Source organism: Cinclus cinclus, chromosome 1 (assembly GCF_963662255.1).
Source record: "Cinclus cinclus chromosome 1, bCinCin1.1, whole genome shotgun sequence".
NCBI lineage: Eukaryota > Metazoa > Chordata > Aves > Passeriformes > Cinclidae > Cinclus > Cinclus cinclus.
This window is the reverse complement of record NC_085046.1, coordinates 46,727,046-46,754,891: the sequence shown is the minus strand read 5'-3', so window position 1 is coordinate 46,754,891 and position 27,846 is coordinate 46,727,046. Positions and strand designations below refer to the sequence as shown.

The 27,846-nt window shown below is 43.3% G+C and overlaps 1 protein-coding gene across 1 annotated transcript; it reads left to right on the top strand.

The window, feature by feature from the left end:
* Positions 1–471: 471 nt before the first annotated feature.
* Positions 472–26,930, top strand: MATCAP2 (microtubule associated tyrosine carboxypeptidase 2). Its single transcript, XM_062497271.1, has 7 exons — positions 472–496; positions 2,565–3,235; positions 10,815–10,958; positions 13,048–13,180; positions 21,094–21,399; positions 22,268–22,365; positions 26,769–26,930. The coding sequence occupies exons 1-7, from the start codon at positions 472–474 to the stop codon at positions 26,928–26,930; spliced, it is 1,539 nt and encodes a 512-aa protein (XP_062353255.1).
* Positions 26,931–27,846: the final 916 nt, after the last annotated feature.

The window sequence follows — 27,846 nt, the reverse complement described above, 5'->3', positions numbered from 1 at the left end:
TGCGTGAGTTATGCTCGCTAGGCTCCTGCAAAGGATGACACTAAAGCCTCCTTATGCTACTGACAGCTGGGACCAGCAGTGCCGGTGGGATACAGCGGGCTGATGTTCCCAGGTGGCGTCGGCGGGGTGGCACCCGGGGACACCGACCGCTGCACTACAGATCCCAGGGTGCGGCACGCTTGCGCCCCGCCCCTGCCAGCGCTCGGGCCCCGTGGAGCCCGCCGGGCCTTGTAGTCTGCAGAGGCGAGCGGGCGGGAGCTCTGCCGGCACGGCTCGCGCCTGCCGGCCCGGCTCCCGTTTGCTGTCCCGGAGCCAGCCGCACTCCCCGGATCCGCCGAGGCGGCGAAGTGGGCACATCTCGCGGCGCCGCGCGCTGCCTCCTCGCTCAACAGCCGGGAGCCCGCCGCGCAGGAGGCTGCCGGCGGGGCAGAGCGGCTCCCGGCGAGGCAGAGCGGCTCCCGGTGGAGCACCATGCTGGAGTCCCTCTGTGTCACCGGTGAGTAGTGGGGGCGGAGGCAGCACGGTTCCCGCCGCGCCCGGGGCGGCCAGCGGGCCGCCAGCTCTTCCCTAGCGATCTAGGAAGCATCACCTGGGCGGTGCCGCGGGTGTCGGTGGGGTGTCACCTGGTCCCTGAGGACGGGGAAAGGGGCTCCACACCTGCCTGCCTGCAGGAGCTCCCCTGGTGAATGGGCAGTGAGCGTGTCAGCTGCGGGGCCTGAGCGTGCCCCGGGACTCTGGGGAGTGCGGAGGTGACACCGGCTTCGCTGGAGCTTGGGGCAGACAATGCAAGGAAGAATGCCAATAAAACTATTGTTTGTTATATCTGGTGTCTTACACGCTTTGACTGTACCCTTTGCTGTGTTCCCAGAGAAGTTAACAAATTCTTAAAAACCTGTATTATGACTATATAACGATAAGATAGACATATATTAATAATATAACTTGGTGCCCCACAAAACTGACTTCTTGTGCTGTGTACATGTGGAATGCAGGAAAACCTACAATACAGTTGTTGCTTGAAAATAGATGTTTTCCTTGTTTAAATTTGTCATCCTTTCATGTGTCATTAATTCAGCTGCTCAAGCCAGTGTCACTTTTCCATGGGGAAATCTGTAAGAAATCTGCTGGAGGTGTGTTAGTGTGCCCTCATTCAATGCCCTTGCAATCACAACTAAGATCTCTTACAACTACTCATTCTCTGCATAATTGGTATGCTGTTCTGTCTGTTACATGGATATGACTGGAGTGTTACTTCTGATAGTGGGAAAAGAAATAAAGTTCATAGGATCAATCAGAGCATTCCTGGAGATGTGCAATAGCCACTGCAGTCTTAAAGGATGAGATTTTGTGAAAAATAGTTATTTTGAGTCCATATCTCTCCATCAAATATTTCTGACTGCACCTGTGCTGCAATAGAACAAGCCAGAGACCTGCTTGGATGAGAGTTTTTGTCCTGTGCAAGTCTGCCTATAAATCAGTGTTCTGTGATTATATCCTCAGTTTATTACATCAGTGGGAGTTTGTTGCTTGATTTCATTAGAGCCAAGTCTTCACTTTTACTGATTATTACTGTGCCTATGTAATTTGCTTTGAAGGGCCTGAATTTGGAGTCAGTTACATAATACTGTATTTCAAAATAGAAGTAAACGTGCAGGAAAATGCTTTCAAGTCCTTCCATACTTTTTTTTTTTTTTGTAGAAAGAGTGCATCTCAAATAGCGTTGTCATTTTAAAGAAGAAAATCCAAACTGCCAATCAGCCCTAAAAATGCTGTTACTTACAAACACTGGCAGCTAATGAATAATCTGATAGACAAGTTGGCTGATAGCTGAAACCTGCCCTTGGTTTTGAAGCTCAGAATTAAAAGTTGGATGACAGATAACACCTTTACAGGAGAAAAGTAAATAGGTGGATTTTGGGAGGGGGGGAAGGGGGGAAGAGGCGCTGGGGTCTTCCCCAGCTGTCTTAGGTTAAATATCACACAGGTTCTAGTTAATAACTAAGATGCTTGTGAAAATAGAAAGTAACTCAGTGACGGTGTTTTTACAGAAACTCATTGCCTAGTTCTGCTGTTAAACCAAGTTCAGTCGCTATATACACAGCTTCCAGTGCATTCTAGTTGAAGTTGCCTGACAGCTTCTGTTCAAAACTAGAGTGGTTTTAAACTTTAAAGATGTTTCCAGTGGTGAGGAAATAGAATATAGGACTGTGATCAGATTCTGTTATGCCACAAATACAAGCCTATAGTGTTTGAGAGGCACTGGAACATTACAGGTTTATATGCAACACTTTATTTTGCCTGCTTTTTTCAGAATATTCTTTCTATAGCCCTCTGCATGCATGAACCATACAGTCTAGAGCCCATAAACTACAGGGTGCTGTGAATATATTCGAACACTCAGTTCTCCCCTATACCTAGAAGTCAAGATAAATGTGATGTGACTGCATTTAAGTCATTTTGTGTTTCCTTTATGTTGTAGTTTTGAGTCCTTAAGATTAGTATCACTGTGTGAAAAATCAAGTGTGTCCTCTTTATTTTCTTTTCTTTCCCCCTCCTAAATGCAGAAAAACTTCACTGGCCTAAGACAGAGCTTTCTAGGAAATCGGTCTTGAGTCTGGAAGTACATAAGCTGAATGCTAATAATGCAAACAGCCTTCAGCATCCACCTTCTGGCATCCTTAAGGACATTTTCACAACAGGAACCAGTAGCTACAACGTCCTTCTGCAGAACAAAGAGGAGAAAAAACACCATGCTCAAAAGCAATCGTGTGCCCACCACAAGAAAGCCACCAAGTGCTCCTCTAGCTCGTGGGGCAGCGAGCACCGTCGAGTGAAGGTGCCGCTGCCCTTGCTGGGCGGGTGGTACTGCTGCCCCAGGCAGCCGCCCCTCCTCGGCACCGATCCCACGGCCACCGGCCTCAGGTTCGCCAGCAGCACCTCGGCTGAGGGAAGTGCCACCGCGCTGCCACCGCGGTCCAGAAGCAGAACTAAAAAGCATTCTAGTCTCACAAAGCCAAATCAGTCCCACTCCTCAAAAAGCCATGGGAAGGATAGTGATGCCGCTGGACAAAAGCTCTGTTTACTGACTGCAATCAAGCCGTCCAATGTGGAGAAGGAGAAATTAAAATTTTTCAACTCCGATTTCACGTACAATCCTCAATTTGAATATGAAAACCCTGCTCTGCCAAATGTTTTAGCAAAGCACAGCCATGCATCTGACAGATTTCTTAAGCAGGTACAGTTACTTTTATTCCCCTCCATTCCAGTGATAATTTCTTCAACGTGGTATTTGGCTTTGTAGCAAGTAATTTCTCCTTGTTCTCCCCTGCTGTTTGAAAAATGCATCAAAGATGAGAATAGTAGCAGCACTAGTAGAACTGAAAATCTTTTTTTTTATTAAAAAAATTAAAACCTTTCTAAAATTTACAGGATTTTAAAGGATAAAGGCATAGTTTATTCTAAATGGGTTTACATGAAGTGTAATTTAAAGCAAGAAAATTTTTTAGGCAATGAAGCAGGGTCCAGTACACGAAGAATACAGTACCTAAATAGGCAGAGGAATAAGGTGGAATATAAATCCTGACAATCTTCTTGGTGACCCATGGACTGGGAGAGATTAGCAGTTATTTGAGGTCATCACTGTTGGATAAGCACATGTTGGTGTTTCTTGTTTTAATCGACTTTGAAAGGCTATTTGAATATCCATTAGACTCAGTAAAGCAGCAGCCAAATTCCATTCCAGAGAGAGGTGAATTTTAAGAAGATAATTTTGGTTTTTCATAACATGCAGCCACACTGGTAACATAGCTACAGGCATTCCCATTCTCCGTAACTGCCTTGGCTTCCTACCTGAGTTACAAAAAATCCTAAACAACAAAACCCTTGTTTTCAACTTTGACCTAAGTGACACAACCCAATGCTTATCTGCACAGTAGCAGAAGCAGTGTTCTTCCCACTTTTGGTATTTTAAAATTATTTAGAAGATTTTTTATTTTAAAATTGTAGATCTTATTTAAGTCTGACAAGCTTTTCTAAACAGAGACTCTTAGGTTTTCAAGTTTCCTTTAACTTGGGAAGACATCCTGCCATTCCATGAGTTTCAATTCTTTGTGATATGAATATTTCACTTAAAATTAAAATTCCTGGTGGAAAAGTTACATGAATTAAAAGGACTAGGGATTGTAAAAACTGATCCCTGACTTGTGAACAAATGGATTTTTATTTTCTTTTCCTAAACCAAAGGATGCACAAAAGTGCTATTGCCCATTACATCATTGTATTGATAGTCTCCATTTTCACACTGAAAATACCTGTATATTTTAACAACTCAGTTTCTGGGTTTTCATTAAAAATTTATTTTTATGAGAAAAGGGAACAGCTGTTCTATTCTTAAAATATTCTTCAATACTTCCAAACAATGAACTAAATCATAATGACGCCAAATAAAACTGTTCTTTGACTAGAGCTTTTTAACAGGTTTTCCTTTGATTTATTTTTAGCAATACTAGAAACATAGATGACAGCAAATCAACAACTACTGATTTGACAAACCAAATTTAATATAAATTATCCCTTTTAGTGTGCACTAGCAGAGACTTAAAAGTCCTTTTATGCATGATGGTTTCTGGTGCAAGCCTGTCTTTGGTTTGCGTTTCTTTTAATAAAACCCCAAAACCTAGATACTGAAAATTTTAACAATGAATGATTATTCAATATTATTCTGATTTGTAACTCTGCCTTTTTCCCTATAAAGTCCATATAAAGTATGGGGAAATAAAGGTTCCGTAACAGCTTTATAAAAGGAAGTAAAGGATATTCAAGGAAGTATGATATTTCTGACAATTAACAAGGAAGATGTAAATTGTTTCATAAGTCTTAGTTTGAGTCACTAGAAAGGCATGTATTGAAAGTTCAGCTCCTAAAAATACCACACAAAAATACCTTGCACTTAATGCCCAAACCAGCAGCAGCTTTAACATAGCCCCAGGCCCAGCAGGTATCACTCTCTTTTATCTACAGCCAGTTTTAGAAATTTTCATCCCTATGCAAATTTGAATTTAATTTCATGCAAATTTACTATCCAGAAAAAGCAGCATTCATCAAAATTTTAATCAGCAAGTAATGTAGGAGCACTTGCTTTTCCTCACTGTTATTTTTTTCCCACACACATTTTACTTATCAGAAGAAACATATAGGTATCTCACAAGAAGTTCAGAAAGGATTACTTCAGTTGCAAAAAAAGTACTCACAGTATCAAGAGCTGGTCTGCAGTAAAAACCGCAACTGTATGTAGTCATCATTTTTGCTACAGGAAGGTTTGATTCACTTTTGTTGGGGTTTTTTGAAGTGTATTTGGCTTCTGTACATTACGCCACTTATTTTAGGAAGCCTTGGTTACTGTGAACAGAGTTACTGCTATTTTTTTCTACAAAAGGTGCTCATGGCAAGCTTTTCTTGCTTGCTCTTTTATGAGTAAAAAGCTATAAACCCAGCTCTTACTGACTGAACCCACCTTTTTTATAGGAGGCTTTTAGGATACTTAAGTCAAATGAGCTCAAAACCTGACATTTCAGAATTTTAGAGAATTTTTCAGTTATGTCAAAAATCTTTTTATCCACAACTGTCTATAGCCTGCTAGGACATTAAAACAGATTGTGTTTTATTATTACCCTTCCTGCATTTGTGCATGTCTATGAAGGTGGTTAATATAGCATTACTGAAATATGTCTGGAAGACAGATCACACTCTGCCCCATTTATTTATTTTTTTACAGGCAAAGAGCACTGAAGATTTGCAAATCATTAACCCAACAGTGCTGCAGTGGGGAACACACAGGCTTGTGAACACCCACTTTAACCCATGCCTCTACTTAAATCAAAGCTTTTAAAGCTTGGGCACAGCTCAACACTTTTACTGATTGACTTTTCACAGACATAGAGAAAACATTTTAAAGTTATTAATGCATATGAAAAATGCTATTTTTTGTGTTTTCCTTCTCATACTGTGTTCTGTTTGTTCCTCCCTACTTTATGATATTTTCTTCATAATATGGTTTTTCATGATTTGCACAATACAATGCCTTTAGGGAAGTAAACTGGAAAATAGAAAATATTATGCATATTTGCACTTTTCATCTTGATTAACATATCTGATATTAGAGAATTGAATTCTCTTACAACTGTATTTCAGGGTCACTGCAGCAGCTGTGTGCTCTAAAATTTTCTGGCTCAAACTACTTACCCCTCATTGTGAAGTTTCTTAGCACTCCAAGTGTTGGTTATTTTTGCTCAGATGGTAGAGGTGGCAATATTTGCTTAGAAATAATTGTTCCCAGTGTTTGCAGAGCAAATGAATTCAACATTGCAATTTGCTGACTGAAAAACAGCAAGTTGCAAATATAGGTAATGTGTTTCTTTGAATTGTACAAGGCAGTAAGAATTCTATTTCTGTATACATTAAAAAAAAAACAGCAAAAAACTCCCAACCATTTAGTTGAATGAGTGATCCCCCAGGAAAGAGTTATACATCCTCTTCCCTTGTACTCATAAGAGTATAGCAGTTTTGAGTTCATAAATAAACCAGTTATACCACGTTGCAAGTGTTTGTGTGACACCTTTTAAGGCTATAATAAAAGTAGCCTACAATTAGCAAGTTTATCAATTGGGAAAAAATTTAGGTGGAGCTGGAAGGCTAAACAACATGGCATTCAACACTGAGTAATCCTTTGCTATGTGCCAGTGATGTCATAGTTTAGGCATGTAGAAGATTCAAGAACATGACACTGTCTGTAAAAAGCACTTAATTGTAAAACACTTCATTCTCCAGTAGTAACAAATTTCCTTGTTAACTAAGATTTATAGAGAAGGTGGGCTAATACGTAACACAAAGCATATCATGCCATCCAAGTGTCACAGGTTCTCAGGGTCTGACACAAGCCTGTCTCTTCCCCTGGAAGAGACAAATACATCACCTCCAGTGATACCACAGTAGGAAGATAGCTTTATTTCAGAACAGTCTCATAGAAAAACCCAGTGAGTATTAACTTCAAATGATTTACAAAGTAATTCAAGAGTTTTAAATTAAAAGTATTTCTTCCAGCTCTAAATTACTTAAATGTGACCTTTATACCACTAAGAACAACCATGCAAAAGAGAAGCCCCTATAAACACTGAATAAAACCCAAAATAGTACAGCCTGAGTGGACTAGCCTCAAAAGCTACAATTACCTTCCCTCCCTCCATTTCTCTTGACCCAAACAGCCACCATTTTATAGCTGTGGTTTAGACTAACAAGCTCAGCCTGGTACTAAGTGTTGCCGAATGATTCACGTTGGAAACTTTTTTCCCCCCAGCAGATAAGTTATGCAGGAAGAAGAGCAATGATGTGTGTCTACCTTGTCTGTCTTGTAAATAACAGCAGAGACTGCAAACACTTTGCAGCAGAGCTGCTTCTGAATGTAGGATGAGCCAACTCAAATGGGCAGCTGATCCTGTATCACTGAGCCCCTTCTCTGACTTGCTTGCCTCACCCTGCTCATAAGAAGTCTTATCAGTCCATATTTCTACAATAGCTTTCAACCACTGAGCTTTGTTGCTGAGCATGGGTGACTTGGGATTCAGAGACCTACTTGGCTGTAAATATTTTGTTTTAAAAAGCCAGCATCACCATAACCTAAACCACTCAGTTAAACAACCTTGCCTTCCTCTTATTAGTGCTTCTGTATCATTGCTTTCTTGAGCATCAGCAGAGTTTGCTGTGCAAGGGTGCTTGTCTTGGGATTGCTACTTCTTTTGATACTCTTTGGTAGTGATCAGAGGGATAAGCAGACATTTTAGGTAATACTGAAAAGAACAGGAATTACTCCTAACCAGTAACCTGATACAGTCACATAGTTCTTCTTTTCTTCCATTTTTTCACTTGTTGCTGGAGAGTTTATAGTTTGGCCTGAGGAACTGCAGCAGTATCTGTTCTGCTGGCCTAGAGGCCAGAAAGAAAGCTCACAGCTGGATGCTGCAGTAGGCAGCAGCTGGCCTGCTGGTCTGGATTTTCCCCTTTCCCAGCAAGTTCTTGCAGCACCTGACAGTCATCTCACCTTGGAGGCAGGTGCAGAATCCCAAATTAAGGGCTTGGTGTTGTAGTCAGTGCCTGGAAACCAAACACTTCCCAAACCTTTTCTCCTCAGGAACCACCACCAGTGGGAGTGGTTGTGGCAGCAAGTGTCCAACCAGGAACATCACTGGAGATGGGGCTCATCTCAGTGTCAGGCCATCTGTTATTCCCCAGAGATTTGTGTGCAATGTGTCTGTGTGATGGCTCTCCCTGTTGTTTTGGTGCTTCCAGAGCCACACCTCCCCACTTGGAAAGAATTTTCAGGACTTTTTTCTGTTTCATTTGAAACAGAGTCAAGAGAGAAGGTGATAGGGGTGAGCACCCTTCTAGTAATTTCTGAATATCTGTTCAGCAGTGAGGAGGCTTAAGCTTAATGACTTTCTCAGTTTGCAGGAGTTCAAACTTGAAACACCTCTCTGGATGTGAATGGAATGCCAGGATGTGGGTTACCTAGTGTGGCACATAAAGAAGTTTGCCCTTGAACTCTCTGAGGCTGAGGTAGAAGAGGTTGGACTGGGTCTGTGTTTCTTCAGGAGGCCCTGTGTCTGAAAACCTACTGTTCGTATTGTGCTGTTGATTCAAGTGTCTCACAGCATTTAGGAAAGTCTTCAACAGCCCAGGAAGGTGCCTGCAGGCATGCAGGCAGGAAGAGATAGAACTTGGGTCTCCTGACTCCCAAAATCATGCCACCTCTTGTAGCATGGAGGACTTGGCTCCAGGAGTTTGCTGTTACAGACAGCCAAGCAGGAGGTTTGATGTGTTTGGTGCTCGTTTTCTCACTGTTGTGATGAGGTGGTTTTTAGAAAATGCCTGCACTTCAGCTAAGGTTGGAGAATCCTCTGGGTTTTAATTTAAAATTAACTTAGGCATCCTAGAATTTAAGTGGATACTTAGTGTTTAGTCTGATAGATTTAATTGAAATTTAATATCAACAAGTTGTGAAGACAAATTTCATGCTAGAAGATTGAGTGCTAGAAGTTTGATTGAGAGATGACTTCTCCCATAGTGAATGAATAAAGTTAATTAATTGTTCATAGAAACCCTATATACCAAACAACTAGTAGGTGACATAAATATCTTAAGGATTTGGCTCCTGGCAAAGGAGACTGAAGAACTGTTATCATGAATTGTTCAGGCTGCTAGCTGAGAATAAATATCCTGGGAGAAGGATGGCAATATTTAGGTTGCTTCTTTAAACAAGGATTTTGTATAAGACAGGCAAATGCCTCAGCATGTACCAACTGAAAAAAATTATAAAACAATGTTTTTAGAAGTTAAAATTCATAGGTAGATTTTAAAAAAAGGGAAAAAATGGTTTGGAAAAACATACAAGACAAAGAAATACTGAACATTAGGTGTAATATTTCTTTGACATTCAGGTAAGTGACATTTCCCTCATCAAAGAGCTATTAGAATATGTCTAGCTGTCATTTATGGATTTCAGCAGCAATTACTCAGGGTTGCTTAGTTTCAGCTTGAAAAACATTAGAGAAGGATTGTTGGTAGCTGTGAGTGATAAAAAATTAATTAATCCAATTTTTGTGGAAAATCAGTCAGAATTACATAGTTGCAGACAAATGTGTTCATGAGGAGATATAAGTGTATAATGTAAAAAGAGATTCTGTCTGCTAGATTTTCACCTTTATTATAAGTGATATTTTCTTAGCAAGAGCATTGATTTTTTAAGATAGTGCCAATAGCTTCTGTTACCAAGTCTATGACAAAAAGCTGTTTCCTGTTGCTGGACTGTTTCTGGGAAAAATGTTAATCCATACCACATTTTCTTTAAAGGGGTGTGAAATGACGTGCTGAAACGCAGATAACTGGGGATGAGCATTTCACATGCCAACAATAGTCTTCAATACACGTAGTTTGGATCATAGTTATGGACATCGTGCTAAGCTTTGAACCTTTGAGGTACTTCTAGCAGCAATTCAGAGGAGAATCTTCTAGCAGCAATTCACAGGAGAATTGTTGATACCACTCTATTTATCTCATGAAACAGGCCTTTATTTTGGGGAGTTATTAAGAAGTACTGTGGTTTAAATGAAAAGTTTAAATGAAATTCTGTAAATAAAAGTTCCTGCTCTCTCTCTTCTTCTCTAACGCAGACACCCATGGTATAATTGATTTCATTGTAAGGAGACATTTTTATTGTAAGGAGACTTTTAGTAGAAGTACTATTGTTAAAATTATAGTTACACATCTGCTTAATCATGGTTCAGTGTTCCTAAATTAGAAAATGCCAGGAAATGAAGCAAGATGACTGTAATAGTTGATCTTTATTAAATTCTTTGAAAAAACATAACAAGAAACATGCTGTCAAACTGCAAATGTCCTGGAGACCTTTTACATCTGTTTTACAACGCAGTTGTACAACACGGCCAAAATTAAAGAAAAATGGGTATTATTTCACTAGACTGATAATCATCTAATCAACATGCTCATGTATGTGGGTATGAATTGATCAGAATCTTTTTTCAGTACTTGGCATTAATGTGCATCTAAAGATGATATAAATTAATTGCAGAGCATGTCAGCATGTATTAAATGAGTACAGCCTGTTAGTGACTGCTAATGTGTTAAGAAAAGAAGGATTATAAAGTAAGAAAAAAAGAAATTGAGAGGGAGAAAAAGAATACAAGTGTCAGACTGACATAGGGGTCTTACTGCACTGATATTTGCAATGCTTTTTGATTTTATAGTCCATTAATATTATGGAGCGGACATTGCAGAAATATGGAAGCTATGAAAAATTTGAACAGGCTGCTGGAGGCAGCTTGCTGACCAAAAGTCGCATCTGGAATCACGTCAGGAAGTACATGGTAAAAGAAGGCTGTCTTGGTGAGGTAAGTCCTGCACTGGATCAGGAAAAAAACACTTATATAGACCTTAGACATTACACGTGGAGGGACCCAAGAGACCATTTGGGAGGCCTTTCCTCCATAATTACAAGAATATTCCTGACATCACACTTTTCTCATGGCTAGGCCCAGTCTAGTGTTTGAATAATTGAAACAACACAAATTCATTGTGAATGCTTCAGTCATCTCTGTGAGCCTGTTTCCTGCATGTTCTTAAATTATCTTCTTTTGGGACTACCCAAGAACGACACCCTTCCTTCCCTCCTTTTTTCAGCTACTTGGAGACAAGCACATTTCCATTTATTCATCAGTTCTGCCAACTGTTCTTCCATATCAAATTATTTACACCAAAGGAAAGAGTTAAGAAAAGGCCAAGAAAAATAAGCAGCAGCCCAAGAGAGTGATTTATAAGAAGCAACACAAACAAAAGTGACATAAGGGAATAAAAATGTCTGAAGGAGCTTGTTGAGTTGGTTTGAGTACTGTTTTTTTCCTGGCTTTAGCCATCTAAATTTTTAGAGCCCTATGGAAAAAACTTGTTTTCTATATTCAGAATTTTAGAAGATCAGTTTGATGAAGTTACATGAAATTGCTTCGAAAAGTCAGATGGAACTGAATGTATAAAAAAGGAATTAATCCAAATGAAATCACCAGATGACAGAGTCAAAGACTTGGGTGAGATTACTGGCAGTGAGCAAGAGGAGTCTAGAATCATGAAACAAAAATTAATTTCCCAGAAACTAGGCTTAATTGGTAAACATAATATTATTAGGAGAAACTGCTAAACTCATCACACATTTTTGTGAAACTATGATTTGACACTGATAACCAGACTTTACCTGTGTTTCTAAGAGTGGGATTAATAAACTACAATTTAAAACAAGCAGAAAAAAAATGTATGTTTTGTCTTTTCCTGTGTTTTTATCTCCCTCTTTATTTTTGGCTTGGTTTGACTTCATGGCAGCTGGATCCTATATCCTCGTCCTACTCATGTCCTTCTTAATGAAATGCTTCACTTTTTCTGTGAAAATAGGTTTAATACTTCATGCTTAGGATGGTCTAAAATACGAAAATACTCTCTCCAGCTGAAGAGGTGTTAATAAAGTTAAGTGGCACCTGTCCTTTAAATCTTAATGCTTTGGGATTCACCAGTTTTTCCTGCCTCTTAAATGCAAGTTTTATGGGACTGACCGTTTGCTGTTGAACTTGAAGCTGAATGGTGAGTTTTGAGTACAGGGAAGTGTTATATTCATGCCTTTGATCCCTGGGTCCTTTTCTTTGGATACTAAAGAAGTAATCTTTCCTTAAAGTAGTCTCCCTTTTACTCTTCTGAGCAGTACTGTTTCTTTAGGATTTACATAAAGAGGGAAAGGTGCTTAGTCTTCAACGAAGAGTTTCACTTTTCTCTCTCAGTCACTTGTTTAAAAACGCTTTTTGAAGTTAAATAATATATCAATATGCATTATTTTCCTTCTCTGCCAGTTTTTGTTTTGATTACTAGTTCTCCAAGAGAAAACAGGAAAGCAAGAACTATCTTGCTGTATAGAACTAAACAATACTGGTATTTCAATATTTCAAGTCTGTATCATGTAAAAGGAGAAAAAGTACACAGTGCTACCCCCTCTCATTCTAGTGATTTTAGAATTGCTTTCAGACAGCTTACTATATAGATACCTAGTCAATTTACTAGATAAGGTGTTCTTACCTAGTACTTTTCAGTTCTTACTAATATTAAGATAATTCAACACAGTTCAAAAATGGGAATTTTCTCTAATTTATTATGCATGCAATTGCTCCCTGCCCTCTGAGTCTAGTTAGTGTTACTGTACTGAATTTTTCAGTCTCATGCTGGTCTACATCCTCACTCACCCCATAAAGTCTGAGGTTCTGTCAGCAGCACAGATGAGTAGGATAAACTCATTCAGAAGGCTCTCTTAGGTGATTGCTGATCGCAAGACAGAGTTGTAGAGGGCAAGGGACCAAAGAGAAATGAAATAATGGAAGGGCCTGAAAAAGCAGGAACAGGAGTGAGAAGAGAGCTCTTTCAGTTCTACCTAAAGTCTCTCCTCTTCAGATTGTGGTCCATCTCACAGAGGACCTGCTGTCCCGAGCCTCCATGACCGTGGTGAACGGCCGCCCCACTCTCACCATCAATGTCTCCACTGCGCGAGAGCACTGGCTGGAGGGGATGCTGAGACATGAAATAGGTATGAGCATGACATCCCTCCTGCAGGCAAAGGGGAGTGCTTGCATTCATTCTTACAGTGATGGGCCAGGCATTGGACAGATGCAGAAAGAGGAAACATCCCTATCCAAAGAACCCGTGCTGGAAATGTGCTAAAGGGAAGGATGAACCTTTTTATTACTATAGTAAAAGGATTCCTAGGGTTCATGGACATCAGCATTTTAGGTCAGATCCAGAGCAAGCTTTTGAAGCAGGCCTACTAGTTAGTCCCTCTTACAGCACTGAGGTTCCCATGCCAAAGGAATCTTGGAGCAGGCAAAGAGTAATCCTTACAGATGGTGCTAGCCCAGAGGCTCTGTTCCAGGGCATACCTTCTGTGCTGTCGCTGCTCAGGGATGTTTTGCTCATGATAGCATTTTTTTAACTACTCTGGAGTTAAAAAAAAGGGAGAGGGGGCGGAGGAAATAGTATGACCATTCAACCTTGGCTCCAGCCACGTCACTTTACAAACCTGCTCCTGTCACGCTGCACTGTTTGTAAATGTAGGCATGTTTTAGGTATGAAGAATTTACCCAGTCATCCCTAAACTGGTGTAAATTTGCTGTGGTTTTACATTATCGCAAGGTTGGCCCAGCCCTGTGGAAAATGTCTACAAATTTTTCAGTGCATCTGTTGAAACTAAGTACATAAAAAAATGGATAAACTTGGTTAATGCCTGAATAGCAACTGAAGAATAAGCCTAGGCAATAGCCTAGAATCACTGCTACTCACATTTTAAGGGACATAGCATCTTCCAAGGCTGCAGTAATGCTGTTTCATCACCTTGTCCTGGTTTGAAAGACAGGTGTTTGCTAAGGAAAGCAGAAGCTTCCCTTTGGACTGAAAAAAAAAAGTGATTCTTCCGATTATTATAATTTTGGAATTAAGAGAGCTCTCAGGCAAAGATATGGGGGTAGGAATAACAGTTCTTTACTAGTATATTTAGCAAGACAAACAAGAACAACAACAGCTATGAAATTACCCACAAACAGAACAGTAACTCAGTCCCAGTGTTTTTTGGCTGCAGGCACCTTTTCCCTGAGCTGCAGTTCCCGGTGCTGGGGGCGGGCAGGTCCCGCAGAGCTGCAGGAGGGCTGGGGGTGGTGGCAGCGCTGTCCCAGGGGGAGAGAGAGATGGAGAGAGAGCCCTCCGCTCACGGTGTGGGTCCCAATGCTCAGCAGAGTGCTGGATGGTGGTAGTTCACAGCGAGAAGACAGCAGGGCAGGGTTCGATAGTGGTTTCCCAACGCAGGGATGGCAGGGATGGGACACAGGCGGTGAGCGTCCGTCTCATCCGAACTCCGCGGGGCAAATGGGCCGAGGCCCAGCCTTCTGCTTCCTCTTCTGGCTGTTTGAATCCCGTGGGGCTTACTTCTTACCTCCCGTCCCCTCCCCCTTGTCACCAGGGCCCAGTCAACAGGTATCTTAGCATGACAATGGGGAAAATTCCACAGAGGGAAAAGGGAAAGAACCAACCCCCAACATTATCCACCCCGAATTTTCCCCTACCATCATGCTACATCAAATTAAAATCTTCAAATTATAGACATCCATACAGTTACAGATACAGGCACAGTATTGTAGGTAGTTCACCTTAAAACAAGGTCTCTTTGGGGTACGCATCGAGTCTTTCCATCCTGTTGCATGATCCACCAGGTACACCCTGGCCCTTGAGCAAAAACCACCCCACGAATTGGATTGTCTTTGCTGGAGGCAGGGTTCACCCAAACAGTTTTTCCTAGCATACCTCTCATATGCACCACTGGAACCTTGTCCCCATCTGGTGTTCTCAAGGGCTCAGACTGGGCAGGGCCTGCTTGATTAGTGGAACCTCGGGTGTTCACTAACCATGTGGCCTTTGGTAGATTAATCTCCCAGTTTTTGAAAGTCCCCCCACCCAGTGCCTTCAAGGTGGTTTTAAGCAGTACATTGCACCGTTCCACTTTCCTAGCCACTGGTGCGCGATAAGGAATGTGGTACACCCACTCGATGCCGTGTTCTCTGGCCCAGGTGTTTATGAGGCTGTTCTTGAAATGAGTCCCATTGTCTGACTCAATTCTCTCAGGGGTACCATGTCTCCAAAGGACTTGTTTTTCCAGGCCCAGGATGGTGTTGCGGGCAGTGGCATGAGGCACAGGGTAGGTCTCCAACCACCCAGTGGTGGCTTCCACCATGGTCAGCACGTAGCGCTTGCCTTGGTGTGTCTGAGGCAGTGTGATGTAGTCAATCTGCCAGGCCTCCCCATACTTATATTTGGACCACCGCCCCCCATACCAGAGGGGCTTCACTCGCTTGGCTTGCTTGATGGCAGCACACGTCTCACAGTCATGGATAACCTGGGAAATACTGTCCATGGTGAGATCCACCCCTCGGTCTCGTGCCCACTTATAGGTAGCATCTCTGCCTTGGTGACCTGAGGCATCGTGGGCCCATTGAGCCAGGAACAACTCTCCCTTGTGTTGCCAGTCTAAGTCTATCTGTGACACCTCTATCCTTGCAGCCTGATCTACTTGCTCATTGTGTTGGTGCTCCTCATTAGCCCGACTCTTGGGGACATGGGCATCTACATGACGGACCTTTACGGGTAGCTTCTCTACCCGACTGGCAATGTCTTTCCACTCATCAGCAGCCCAGATTGGTTTTCCCCTACGCTGCCAGTTAGCTTTTTTCCATCTTTCCAGCCAGCCCCACAGAGCATTGGCTACCATCCATGAATCAGTGTAAAGGTAAAGCTTTGGCCACTTCTCTCTTTCAGCAATGTCCAGGGCCAGCTGAACGGCTTTGAGTTCAGCAAGTTGACTTGATCCACCTTCTCCTTCAGTAGCTTGTGCAACCTGTCGTGTGGGGCTCCATACGGCTGCTTTCCACTTCCGGTTCATCCCCACGATGCGACAGGAACCATCAGTGAAAAGAGCGTAGCGAGTTTCATCTGCTGGCAGTTGGTTGTATGGCGGGGCTTCAACAGCCCGGGTCACTTGTTCTTGCTCCTCTTCATCGTCAAGACCAAAATTTTCACCTTCTGGCCAGTTTGTAATTATTTCCAAAATCCCTGGGCGATTTGGGTTTCCGATACGGGCGCGCTGTGTGATGAGGGCGATCCACTTGCTCCATGTGGCATCGGTGGTGTGGTGGGTAGAGGGGACCTTCCCTTTAAACATCCACCCCAGCACTGGTAGTCGGGGTGCCAGGAGGAGCTGTGCTTCTGTGCCAATCACCTCTGAGGCAGCTTGAACTCCTTCATAAGCAGCCAAGATCTCCTTCTCTGTTGGGGTGTAATTGGCTTCAGACCCTCTGTAACTTCGGCTCCAGAATCCTGGAGGTCGGCCTCGGGTCTCACCAGGTACCTTCTGCCAAAGGCTCCAGGACAAGCCCTTGTTCCCGGCTGCAGAGTAGAGCACATTCTTCACCTCTGGTCCCGTCCTGACTGGGCCGAGGGCTACTGCATGAGCGATCTCCTGCTTGATCTGGGCAAAGGCTTGCTGCTGCTCAGGGCCCCAGTGGAATTCGTTCTTCTTCCGGGTGACCAGGTAGAGAGGGCTCATGATCTGGCTGTACTCAGGAATGTGCATTCTCCAAAAGCCTATGGCACCTAGGAAAGCTTGTGTTTCCTTCTTGTTGGTTGGTGGAGACATCGTGGTGATCTTATTGATGACCTCAGTGGGGATCTGGCGCCGCCCGTCTTGCCACTTTACTCCCAGGAACTGGATCTCTTGGGCAGGACCTTTGACTTTGCTCCTCTTGATGGAAAAACCGGCTCCCAGCAGAATCTGGATGATCTTCTCTCCTTTCTCAAATGCTTCCATTGCCATGTTCCCCCAGACAATCATGTCATCAATGTATTGCAGATGTTCTGGAGCTTCACCCTTTTCCAATGCAGCCTGTATCATTCCATGGCAGATGGTGGGGCTGTGTTTCCACCCCTGGGGCAGTCAGTTCCAGGTGTACTGCACGCCCCTCCAGGTGAAAGCAAACTGAGGCCTGCACTCTGCTGCCAGAGGAATGGAGAAAAATGCATTGGCAATGTCAGTGGTGGCGTACCACTTTGCTGCCTTGGACTCCAGCTCGTACTGGAGTTCCAACATGTCCGGCACGGCAGCGCTCAGCGGTGGAGTCACTTCATTCAATGCACAATAGTCCACAGTCAATCTCCATTCTCCGTCAGACTTGCGCACAGGCCAGATGGGGCTGTTGAAGGGTGAGTGGGTTTTGCTGACCACCCCTTGGCCCTCCAGCTCACGGATCATCTTGTGGATGGGGATCACGGCATCTCGATTTGTCCTGTACTGCCGGTGGTGCACTGTGGAGGTGGCAATTGGCACTTGCTGCTCCTTCACCTTCAGGAGTCCCACTACCGATGGGTTCTCTGACAGTCCAAGCAAGGTGTTCAATTGCTTAATGTTTTCTGCCTCTACAGCAGCTATTCCAAAAGCCCACCTGAGTCTCTTTGGGTCTTTGTAATAGCCATTCCTCAGGAAGTCTATGCCTAGAATACACGGTGCCTCTGGGCCAGTCACAATTGGATGCTTCTGCCACTCCTTCCCAGTCAGGCTCACCTCAGCCTCCAGCAAACTCAATTGCTGTGATCCCCCTGTCACCCCAGCAATAGAAACAGGCTCTTCCCCTACATGTTCTGATAGTATTAGGGTGCACTGTGAACCAGTATCAACTAATGCCCTATGTTTTTGTGGCTCTGATGTGCCAGGCCATCGGATCCACACCATCCAAAAGACCCGGTTTTCCCGTGCCTCTCCCTGGCTAGAGGCAGGGCCCCTCTAGCACTGGTTATTATTTCCTTCCTGGGCATACATGTTGGAGGTTCCCTCAAGGGGATCTGACAAATCATCCTCCCTTTTTGTAGTACCCTGCATCTTGGTTATGGGAAGTTGAGGCTACCTTCACTTTAGTGGAGCTTCCTTGGTTAGTGTTTCCCTCCCTGAGTTGATGCACCCGTGCTGCCAGGGCAGAAGTGGGTTTCCCATCCCACCTCCTCATGTCTTCCCCATGGTCACGCAGAAAGAACCACAGGTCAGCTCGTGGGGTGTATCCTCTCTCCCTAGCTGGGGGGCGTTGGGCTCCAACTCTGGCATCTGTGACTCGCACTGGTGCTGCATTGACCTTCTTCATCTCCTCCCTCATCTCTCTCATCACCTCTTTGAGTTCCCTAATCACGGCAGAGACTTGAGCCAGCATTGGGCTGTTCATTATACTCTCAAAATTTCTGAGCCTATTGGCAACAGAACCCACTGTCTCGTGGTTGGTGTCAGCATTAATGGCTGCAATGAATGTGGTGTATTGAGATGACCCCAGGTGTGCGAGATTCCACAACATCTGCCCTGTGCACCTGACCTTGTCGGGGTCATTGTCATGTTGTCCACCCCTCCCAAAGAGTATCTCCAGTACTGCCACTCCTCTCAGCTGTTGGATCCCCTCCTCAGCGGTCTTCCAGCACATTCTATGGTGGTGCTCCTGCATTCTCTCTCTATGGACAAACCTCTCTCTTACACTCATTAAAAGCCGCTCCCAGAGGGAAAGGGGGCCTGGTTCTCTTACGAATATGTGATCCACACCTGCGTCCTGGGTCAGGGGTCCCAAATTCATTGCCTCAGTACCATCCAGTTGCACACCTGTACCCATAAGGTCCCAGACCCGCAGTAACCACGTTGTAAAAGCCTCACGGCCCCTTCGTACAACATCTTTACGCAGATTACAGAGACTCTTGTATGACAGGGACTCCGTGACGATCTCAACCTCTGGCTCCCCTGCTGGTTGTGAGGCCCTGCTTTCTGATCCTTATTATCCAGGTGCTTTGTTTTCACCTTAGACTTTCTAGTTTCCACAGGGGCAACTACTGCTGGCTGTGAGTTCCCTTGCAGTTCAGCTGGAACCTGGAGAGATGTAACATTTGTGGGTTCCACTGCTGCACCATCAGGTTCTCCCTCTTTAAGGCAGAGGGAGAGTTTCTCAAGAGTTGGGGAAAGGTACTCCTTCAGCATTTGGCCCATCTCCTTCACTAGAAACCCCACCCACTCTAGATGGTTCCTTTCTGAGGTGAGCTCTGGGGCATCATCCTTAGTCTCTGGGGCAGAATCCTTAGTCTCTGGGGCAGAATCCTTAGTCTCTGGGGGAGAATCCTTAGTCTCTGGGGGAGAATCCTTAGTCTCTGGGGCAGGGTCAGTCTCTGGGGCAGAATCCTTAGTCTCTGGGGCAGAGCCAGGCTCTGGGGCAGGGCCAGGCTCTGGGGCAGGATCCCTATTCCTTGGGGGACGTATCAGGACTGTCATCCAAGTCAATCTCCCCTCATCTCGGAATGTTAAATAGAACAGGTTTACAAGGCCTATTAGCAATGTCAGCCACTGTATGATATCATTACTGCTTAGAAGAGATTTGAACCCCTCAAAAGCTGGTGGAGCAGACCCAAAAAACTGTGTAAGGGGTTGGGACAAAATTTTCCCTGGTGTCATATCCTCACAGTATGTACTATTATTAAAGTAAGCCCAAAAACATACAGTTAGAGTGTGATAGCTCCGAATCCATGTGCCCACCTTCCAGAGGAAGTTAAAAATCCATGAATTTCTCACGTTATCAGCTCACAAAAGGAACTGGATAATAGTTACAGCAGCCTGAGTTATAGGACCCATGTTCAAGTAAGGGATTGCAAATGGGAGAGATAAAGCTGTGGCCACATGGAGCCCAAACCACGATAAGCTGGACAACATGATGCCACCTAACACAAAACTGAGGCAACTCAAGAACTGTTATTCCTTTTTCACCCTTTTCTCTCAATGCCCTCGGGCCCCATGTTGGGTGGCCAAAATCTGTCCTGGTTTGAAAGACAGGTGTTTGCTAAGGAAAGCAGAAGCTTCCCTTTGGACTGAAAAAAAAAAGTGATTCTTCCGATTATTATAATTTTGGAATTAAGAGAGCTCTCAGGCAAGGATATGGGGGTAGGAATAACAGTTCTTTACTAGTATACCTAACAAGACAAACAAGAACAACAACAGCTATGAAATTACCCACAAACAGAACAGTAACTCAGTCCCAGTGTTTTTTGGCTGCAGGCACCTTTTCCCTGAGCTGCAGTTCCCGGTGCTGGGGGCGGGCAGGTCCCGCAGAGCTGCAGGAGGGCTGGGGGTGGTGGCAGTGCTGTCCCAGGAGGAGAGAGAGATGGAGAGAGAGCTCTCCGCTCACGGTGTGGGTCCCAATGCTCAGCAGAGTGCTGGATGGTGGTAGTTCACAGCGAGAAGACAGCAGGGCAGGGTTCGATAGTGGTTTCCCAACGCAGGGATGGCAGGGATGGGACACAGGTGGTGAGCGTCTGTCTCGTCCGAACTCCGCGGGGCAAATGGGCCGAGGCCCAGCCTTTCACTTCCTCTTCTGGCTGTTTGAATTTCGCGGGGCATACCTCTTCCCTCCCGTCCCCTCCCCCTTGTCACCAGGGCCCAGTCAACAGGTATCTTAGCATGACAATGGGGAAAATTCCACAGAGGGAAAAGGGAAAGAACCAACCCCCAACACACCTTCAGGAGGCAATATTTCTGCCCTTTTACTTTGATTTTCCTTTGTGCTGTTCCCTACAATGCCTAGCCTGTGCCAGAGACAATTAATTTTTTAAGACTTCTGAAAATTCGTTTTCACAGATTTAGAAAGTCAAGTCCTCCTGATAGTTGCATTTCTTCAGGAATTTCATTTGCAGTCAGCTGGTGAATATTTATGTGGTGTATATATCTCTGACAAAATTCTCTGTTGTAGACAAGGCTAAAGTCATTGCTTTTCCCAGTGCCCAGTCCTACTAGCTCAGAGTTCTGGAATGGGTATCTCCTTATATATTTTATAATTTTTTGTAAATCATTGGATGCTACTGTTCTAAGTGCCACTTTCCTTTTATTTTTTTTTTCAGGAACTCATTACTTTCGGGGTTTTAACAACAACAGCCAGCCTTGGTGCAACCGTAATGGACGTAGAAAACATGGGTTGAAACCAATCAACCCTACAGAAGAGGGGCTAGCGAGCATTCACAGTGTCCTGTTCCGCAAAGACCCTTTCCTTTGGAGAGCTGCCCTGCTCTATTACACAGTGTACCAGGCCAGCCAGTTGTCCTTCAGTCAGCTTTTCCAGGACGTGGGGAAATTTGTCAAGGACCCCAATACTAGGTGGGATTACTGCGTACGTGCCAAGAGAGGATGGGCTGACACTTCACAACCAGGTGAGTTCCCTATTTGTCTTCTCTGGTTTTGTAATTCAGGGAGGTTTTCACAACATGCACAGAGCTCCTTAATCATGTCACACAGTGAAACCTTTGCAAAAGGGAGAAATCAGATTCCACACTTTCTGAAATGGCATCCCAGGAATTCTGCTATGGAAAAAAAGGCTGAAAATACTCATGAGTGAGACCTTCAGGTTGAATCAGTAAATGATTTTTTTTTTGTGGAACGTAAATGCAAAACTTTGAAAAAATATCATACAGTTTGACCTGCTTTCTATGGATGTAATGCTCCCTGTGGTTATTCACAGCTCCTATCTTCTATGTTTGATTTCTATTTCTGGCTAGGGGGTTTTGCCTTCTAGCTAGTTTTTGGAAAGGTTTTCTGTTGGTTTCTTTTCTTTCTGGATCCTCTCAGCTAGCTCTGGACTACAGGAGATGAAGGATGCCAACAAGGACAAAGGTAAAAGACAAGGAGGCTCCTTCTCCCAGGACCACAGTCCCACTTTATTGCAGAACAACTTCCAAGGGAAAAGAGAGAAAACAGAAGGTGGTGGGAGATTTTGAACCCAGGGGAAAGGGAGGAGAGGAACAGAGCCATAACCAATGGGATACCACCAATGGGGAGGGGTGAAGGGAGGACTCAATAACACCACAAACTTGGGGGAGTACAGAACAAACTATTTAGTGCAATATAATAACCATGAACTGTGTAATACAAAACAAACTACTTAGTGCAATACAACAGTTTTCAAAGTCAGGGATATAAATATCTGTTTTTTATAAATAACATTATTCTTCTCATAATGGCTTCTGAGAACATGCCTTGATGAAACATTGATAGAGCGCAATGTATCTCCATTCCTTTCAGGCTGTTTCAATAAGGACCAGGTGTACTTGGACGGAATCCTCCGAATCCTGAGATACAGGGAGTCAATTGATTTTCATCTTCTGACAGCCCTTGGAAAGGTGACTGAACTCATTATTCCCAAGGGTATAGTTTTATCATTTCAGTAAGCCTGCCTGTAATAAGCTATGAGTCATGGTGCTTTTACTTTGATCTAGAATTGTCTACTCTGTACAGCACCTTCAATTACACTGTGCAAATTGCAAGTATTTTGAGGTCCTAAAAATTTCTACCAGTTTGTCCTCATTCACTTTATCAGGTTAAGATTTTATGGTCATATTTCTCAGGCTTTCATCTCTTTATGGGGTACTACCTGACTTGCAGTACAACAGACTGCCTTGGCCAAACATGGCAGGTACTAGATAAGACAGTGGTCCTAGCAGAAAACAAGACCATTTGACATTAATGCGCCCCTCCTTCCACCACAAAGAGTATTTAATCTCAAAGCTCTCTCACTGATGGCAGGTGTTTTTCAAAAATGAGGTTTTTTTCCCCAGAAAAATGGCATTTCTACATTTACAGAATGTGAATTAATTTTAAGTCCATTATAACTGTCATGGCTTCTTTGTTCTCAAATCACAGAATCACTAGGTTGGAAGAGACCTCCAAGGTCATCAAGTCCAACCCATGCTCTAACACCTCAACTAAGCCATGGCACTGAGTGCCACATCCAATCTTTTTTTAAACACATCCAAGGATGGTGACTCCATCACCTCCCCAGGCAGTACTTTATTATTCTTTCCGTTAAAAACATTTTCCTAATATCCAACCTATATTTCCCTTGGCGCAGCTTGAGACTGTGTCCTCTTCTGTCAGTTGCTTCCTGGTGAAAGAGACCAACCCCCATCTGACTACAACCACCTTTCAGGAAATTGTAGAGAGTGATAAGGTCACCTCTGAGTCTTCTTTTCTCCAGGCTAAACAACCTCAGCTCCCTTAGTTGTTCCTCACAGGGCTTATGTTTCAAGCTACTCACCAGCCTTGTTGCCCTTTTCTGGACATGCTCAAGTTCCAATCATCCTAAGAAGTGCAGAAATTTTGTCACCCTTCCTGAACCAAATCCTTGGGTTGCTAAGCTTTCACAGTTCATTAAGCAGGGTTCATACTCACATAAACAGGGAGTCAGATTGACTTGAGCTTGAATTTAGAGCTGCTATGCCAACATTTCTGCCTACTTAGCAATCAATGGGTGATAAAGGGAAGGGGCATATTATGATAGAGGGTTTTGGTCCACATTTGAATTTTCCCTTTGCTATCAGAAACATCCTTATTGATAAGCAAGAGCAATTTAGGTAACTAAACCAAGTTAGGAAGCCTTGAAAATAAAATCACACTGTCAAATAAGTCTGCAATTTTCTTTCTGAAATTTCCTTTTGCTTTAAGCCTGCTTAATTCCACACAGCTTCTGCCTGCTAAACCACTGAACACACAGTTCCTTTACTGCTTTATGCCTCTCTTCAGGGAGTCTGCAGGTTGTCAGGCCACTTGAAAAACACACTAAGTCATTCCTCATAAAAATACAGATTTCACTATCATCCACATTGCATGGTACCCACATTAAGGGTCTACAAGCAATTTATTTCTAGCAGAATGATAATTTATAAGTGCTTGACTTTGCAACTTTTAAAATCAAGGATCTTAAAATGTATGGTTCTGAATGGTTTAGCTTCAAACATCTGCAGTCAAGCTGGAAATTTGTGTATCAGAGTAATGTCTGCTCTCACTGTCACAGATTGGTTGAGGTCTGCAGAGATCTCGCAACATTATCTAGTCCAACTTCCATGCTTAAGCAGTGTCAGCTAGAGCAGTTTGTCCTGGGCCATGTCCAGTTGGGCTTTGAATATCTCCGCTGATGGTGACTCCACAACCTAGGTGGCCATTGCCAGTATTTTTCCACCCTTGTTATACAGAAGTGGTTTTTGTTCATATGGAATTTTGCGCACTTTTACTGGTGCCCACTGCCCACTTGCCCTGCCAGTGTGTGCTGGTGAGAAGAGCCCAATTCCTGGGTTTATACACACTCTGACAATTCCCATGAGCTTGCTTTTCCCCAGGCTAAACAGTGCCAGCTCTCTCAGCCTTTCCTCACAGGAGAGATGCTCCAGTGCCTTAATCGTCTTAGTGACCCTTCACTGGGCTCACTCCAGTATCTCCATATCTTCTAGTGAAAAAGGGAAATACAAAACTTGCACTGGGATCTAGCCTAGTGGTTTACCACCACTTTAAATGGGGGATTTATTTGGTTTTTTAGGGTGGAATGGGAAGATCAGGTTTTTCCAAAGGGAATGTTAAGCTTGGCTAGCACATTTTCCAGGTCCTGCTTTCCTGTTGCTTCTGACATTACTTACAGTGTAGAGGGGTGTGGTGTGGATACATGCAAGCTGTTCAACATACCTAGAAGTGACTAAGGGAAACACTTGAAACCTGAGAAAAGGTGCTTCTTAAAAGGAGCAGTTTTAAAACTTTGCAGGAAAGAATTAAATACAGGAAGCACTACAAAATATTCATGTGGTAATTTCATGCAAATATTGCTGAAGAGAAATAGAATGCAGATATTGGATGCACTTGAGTATATCATTAACTACCAGAGTATGAAAAATGTAAAAGCAGCAAAATATCACCTACTGTTGCGTTTCCCAAGAAACACATGAGCACATTACGAAGAGCATAAGTAAGCCTGTTTAAACCTCAGTCTTTTTTATCTAGTGCACCGACTAATAATGTGGCAAGGAAGAGAACCTGTTTCCACCACAGGCTGGGATTATGTTTTTGATCTCCTCAGGAGAGGAGATCAGAAACTTTGGGGGTTTTTTTTAGCAATTACAAGGACTGGGGAAGTGCATCCCATTCAAACTGTATCTCAGATTATAGATACATGTTTCTTGTTTGCAGTAGTAACAGAAACCTCTGAACATAAATATGAGGGGGGAAGGATACTTTTTCTTTCTTTAGGCAGGAAAAGAGGTAGAATTTAATTGCATGTAGTGCTGTGTCTCTACACTGAGAGATTGTATGGTTTTGTAGAGCTCCTCTGTATCCACTTCAAAGTAAGCTAGTTAGGTAAAATGCCACACAATCTTCAGATTGTAGTATCTTAGTGACTTGAATAAGCCTGGGCATGGGTGTCTGTTTGTTTTAATTGAGTGCATCTTGTCCTTGCAACTAGAAAAGCACACTTGTGTACTCAGATGCAAATTGATTCTCTTTGTGGACTTGGTTCCAGTTATCACTGAGACCTGTCTCTGTGGATCAAGGTTTAGCAATCTGGATTACACTGCCCTGTCTTTCCAGAAAGCCCTTCCATGCCCTTTGCACGCTGGTGAATCCTTCATGATGAGTAGAAACTATCACCTGCCAAGAGGACAGGCTGCTTCCAGGGAAAGCAGACTGTGCAGTGCTCAGGTCATTAGAGGAAACATGGGTCAAAAAGGTTGGAAGGAGCAGGCTCCACTCAAGCCACCTGGCACAGCATGTGAAGAAATACGATGTGTCAGAAAGTAAGCACAGCAAGGCTGGTGGGCTTTGCCAGTGCATATGCTGCTGTCTACAGGGTGCCAGAACACACAGCTTGGAGACAAAGCAACAACTACACAAATTTCATCACACTGGACAGCTGCCCAAGGAGTCCTGCTCTGTGTTTCCATGGCAGCTTGTGCCCAGCCAAAGCATTCATCCTTTCTGGACTATCATTTACAGCATCTTGAGCTACTGTGATTAGAAGTCCTAGCTTTTAGAATCGTAAGACTGCAAATATAGCTTTTTTCCCTAAGGAAAACAGATATTTCTATCAGATCCTGTAATAGTTGCAAAATGAGAGTTCATCACCAATACCCGGAAGGCTCTGATGCCATGAGGCAAACCCAGTCTCCACTCTGCTATTGAATGGGGAAAACAAAAAAAAACAAAATTGGAATGCTTAGGTATTGTACATGCTGTAGTTAGTTACTAGAGGTGCATTTTAATTTAGCTTTGCATAAACACATTTACTAGTGAAAATAAAACAGCAGAGTTCAGGTCAGCAGGCACCATGCATTTCCCAAACTGTTGCCTGTGCTATGCCTGTCCTGTCCTCTCTTTTTAGTTCCTTAGTCTTTTGCACAGTGTTTTTTCCATTCTCTTGTAAATCTTTCTGCCTTATTGAGAAGACATTCCAGGATTCACATGTGCTCCATCCTTTCCCTTTGTATTCCAGCAGCTGCTGTAGATGATTCTCATTCATATTCCTACAAGTCTGTTTACTGACTGAATCAAAAGCAGAATCAGGAATTATGAAGGCATTTACTTAATTTACACTTCTTTTGCATCTTCCACTGAAGCACACAGTTGCTCTTGTTTTCAAATGGTTCTCCAAGATTTTAAATTCTTCTGCTCTGAAATATTTTCTCATTGACAGGAGAGGATTTATAGCAGCAGCAGAAAAGCTATGGGACTGTACTACTAAATTGACCCATGTGCTTCCTTACAGATCTCATATGAGGATGTGGATCGCCTGAAAGGATTAGCTGTGATTGAGAACATGAGGGTGCCACACTTTTTGCAAGACCATGCCCGGTACATGGAACACTTGAAAAAGATCATGGAAGTCAATGAGCTGACTGATGAGGAGCTCCAGGATCTCATAAATTAACAGTATTAGACCTCCCTTCACTTACTGTGTGAGGATCTAGAACTGGACTTCCCAGAGCTTGTAAAAAGGGACTTAGAGGGAAGAGTGGCCAGGATATGTGGAATTCAGAAAAAGATCCTTTATGTCCTTTTATGATCCTTTTGCACTGTGATTGTATACTGATTATTTTTTAAAGGGACTGTGCATTTTTGTAAAATTTGGCTTTGAAATTTCTCTGCAGTGATCTGTTCAATCATCTCCTCTCTTTTGTATGCTTGGTATAGTGTTTAGTGCTCTTTCTTGTAATATATCGCCTTTTCCCACCCAGGTTTAGAGATGGAGGAAAGGAGACAGGAGAAATTCCCCCTCGGTTCGCTTTTGTTTGCCTTATCTTTGGTCATGGCTGTCATGGTTCATAGCAATAGAAATGCTGTAGATTATGCTGCATTGCTGTCTGCATAACTTTCCTATCTAGTCATCAGTACAATGAAAACAGAAAGTTTAAAAACAGTGCACAGAAGCAGGTCTTTGTGCCACAGGATCAAAATCGACAACATTACAAAAAGTTTCAGGGTTTTTTTTAGTGAGAGGATTAGCGTTTTTTAAAAAAAGAAAAGGTAGGTAGTGCTGTTTTAATGACTGTAAGTTGGTAGCAAAACTTTCCCTTTCATTCCCTCAAAATGTTACACCGTTCTACATATTTATGTGTATAGTACATGTTTCAGGAAGCTGAATTCTGGGAAGGACCTCCCTCCTTTGAGGACAAGCACAGCACGTCTAAGAAATTCAGCATGGCAGTGTTTTGGAAGGAGGATGGAGCAAAACTGATTTCGTGACCCATGGTTCTAAATAAATTGAGGAATTCAGGGCCATGATCCAGCACAGCAGGCAACACTCACTTCTTTGTTGGGTCACCTGAGCCTGCAGAGGGTCAGGT

Bases quoted from the DNA above. Each gene is read 5' to 3' on its own strand.
- MATCAP2 (XM_062497271.1), top strand. From the start codon at position 472: ATGCTGGAGTCCCTCTGTGTCACCG. The intron at 497-2,564 runs GTGAGTAGTGGG...TCCTAAATGCAG, and splicing joins GGAGTCCCTCTGTGTCACCG to AAAAACTTCACTGGCCTAAG. The intron at 10,959-13,047 runs GTAAGTCCTGCA...TCTCCTCTTCAG, and splicing joins AAGAAGGCTGTCTTGGTGAG to ATTGTGGTCCATCTCACAGA.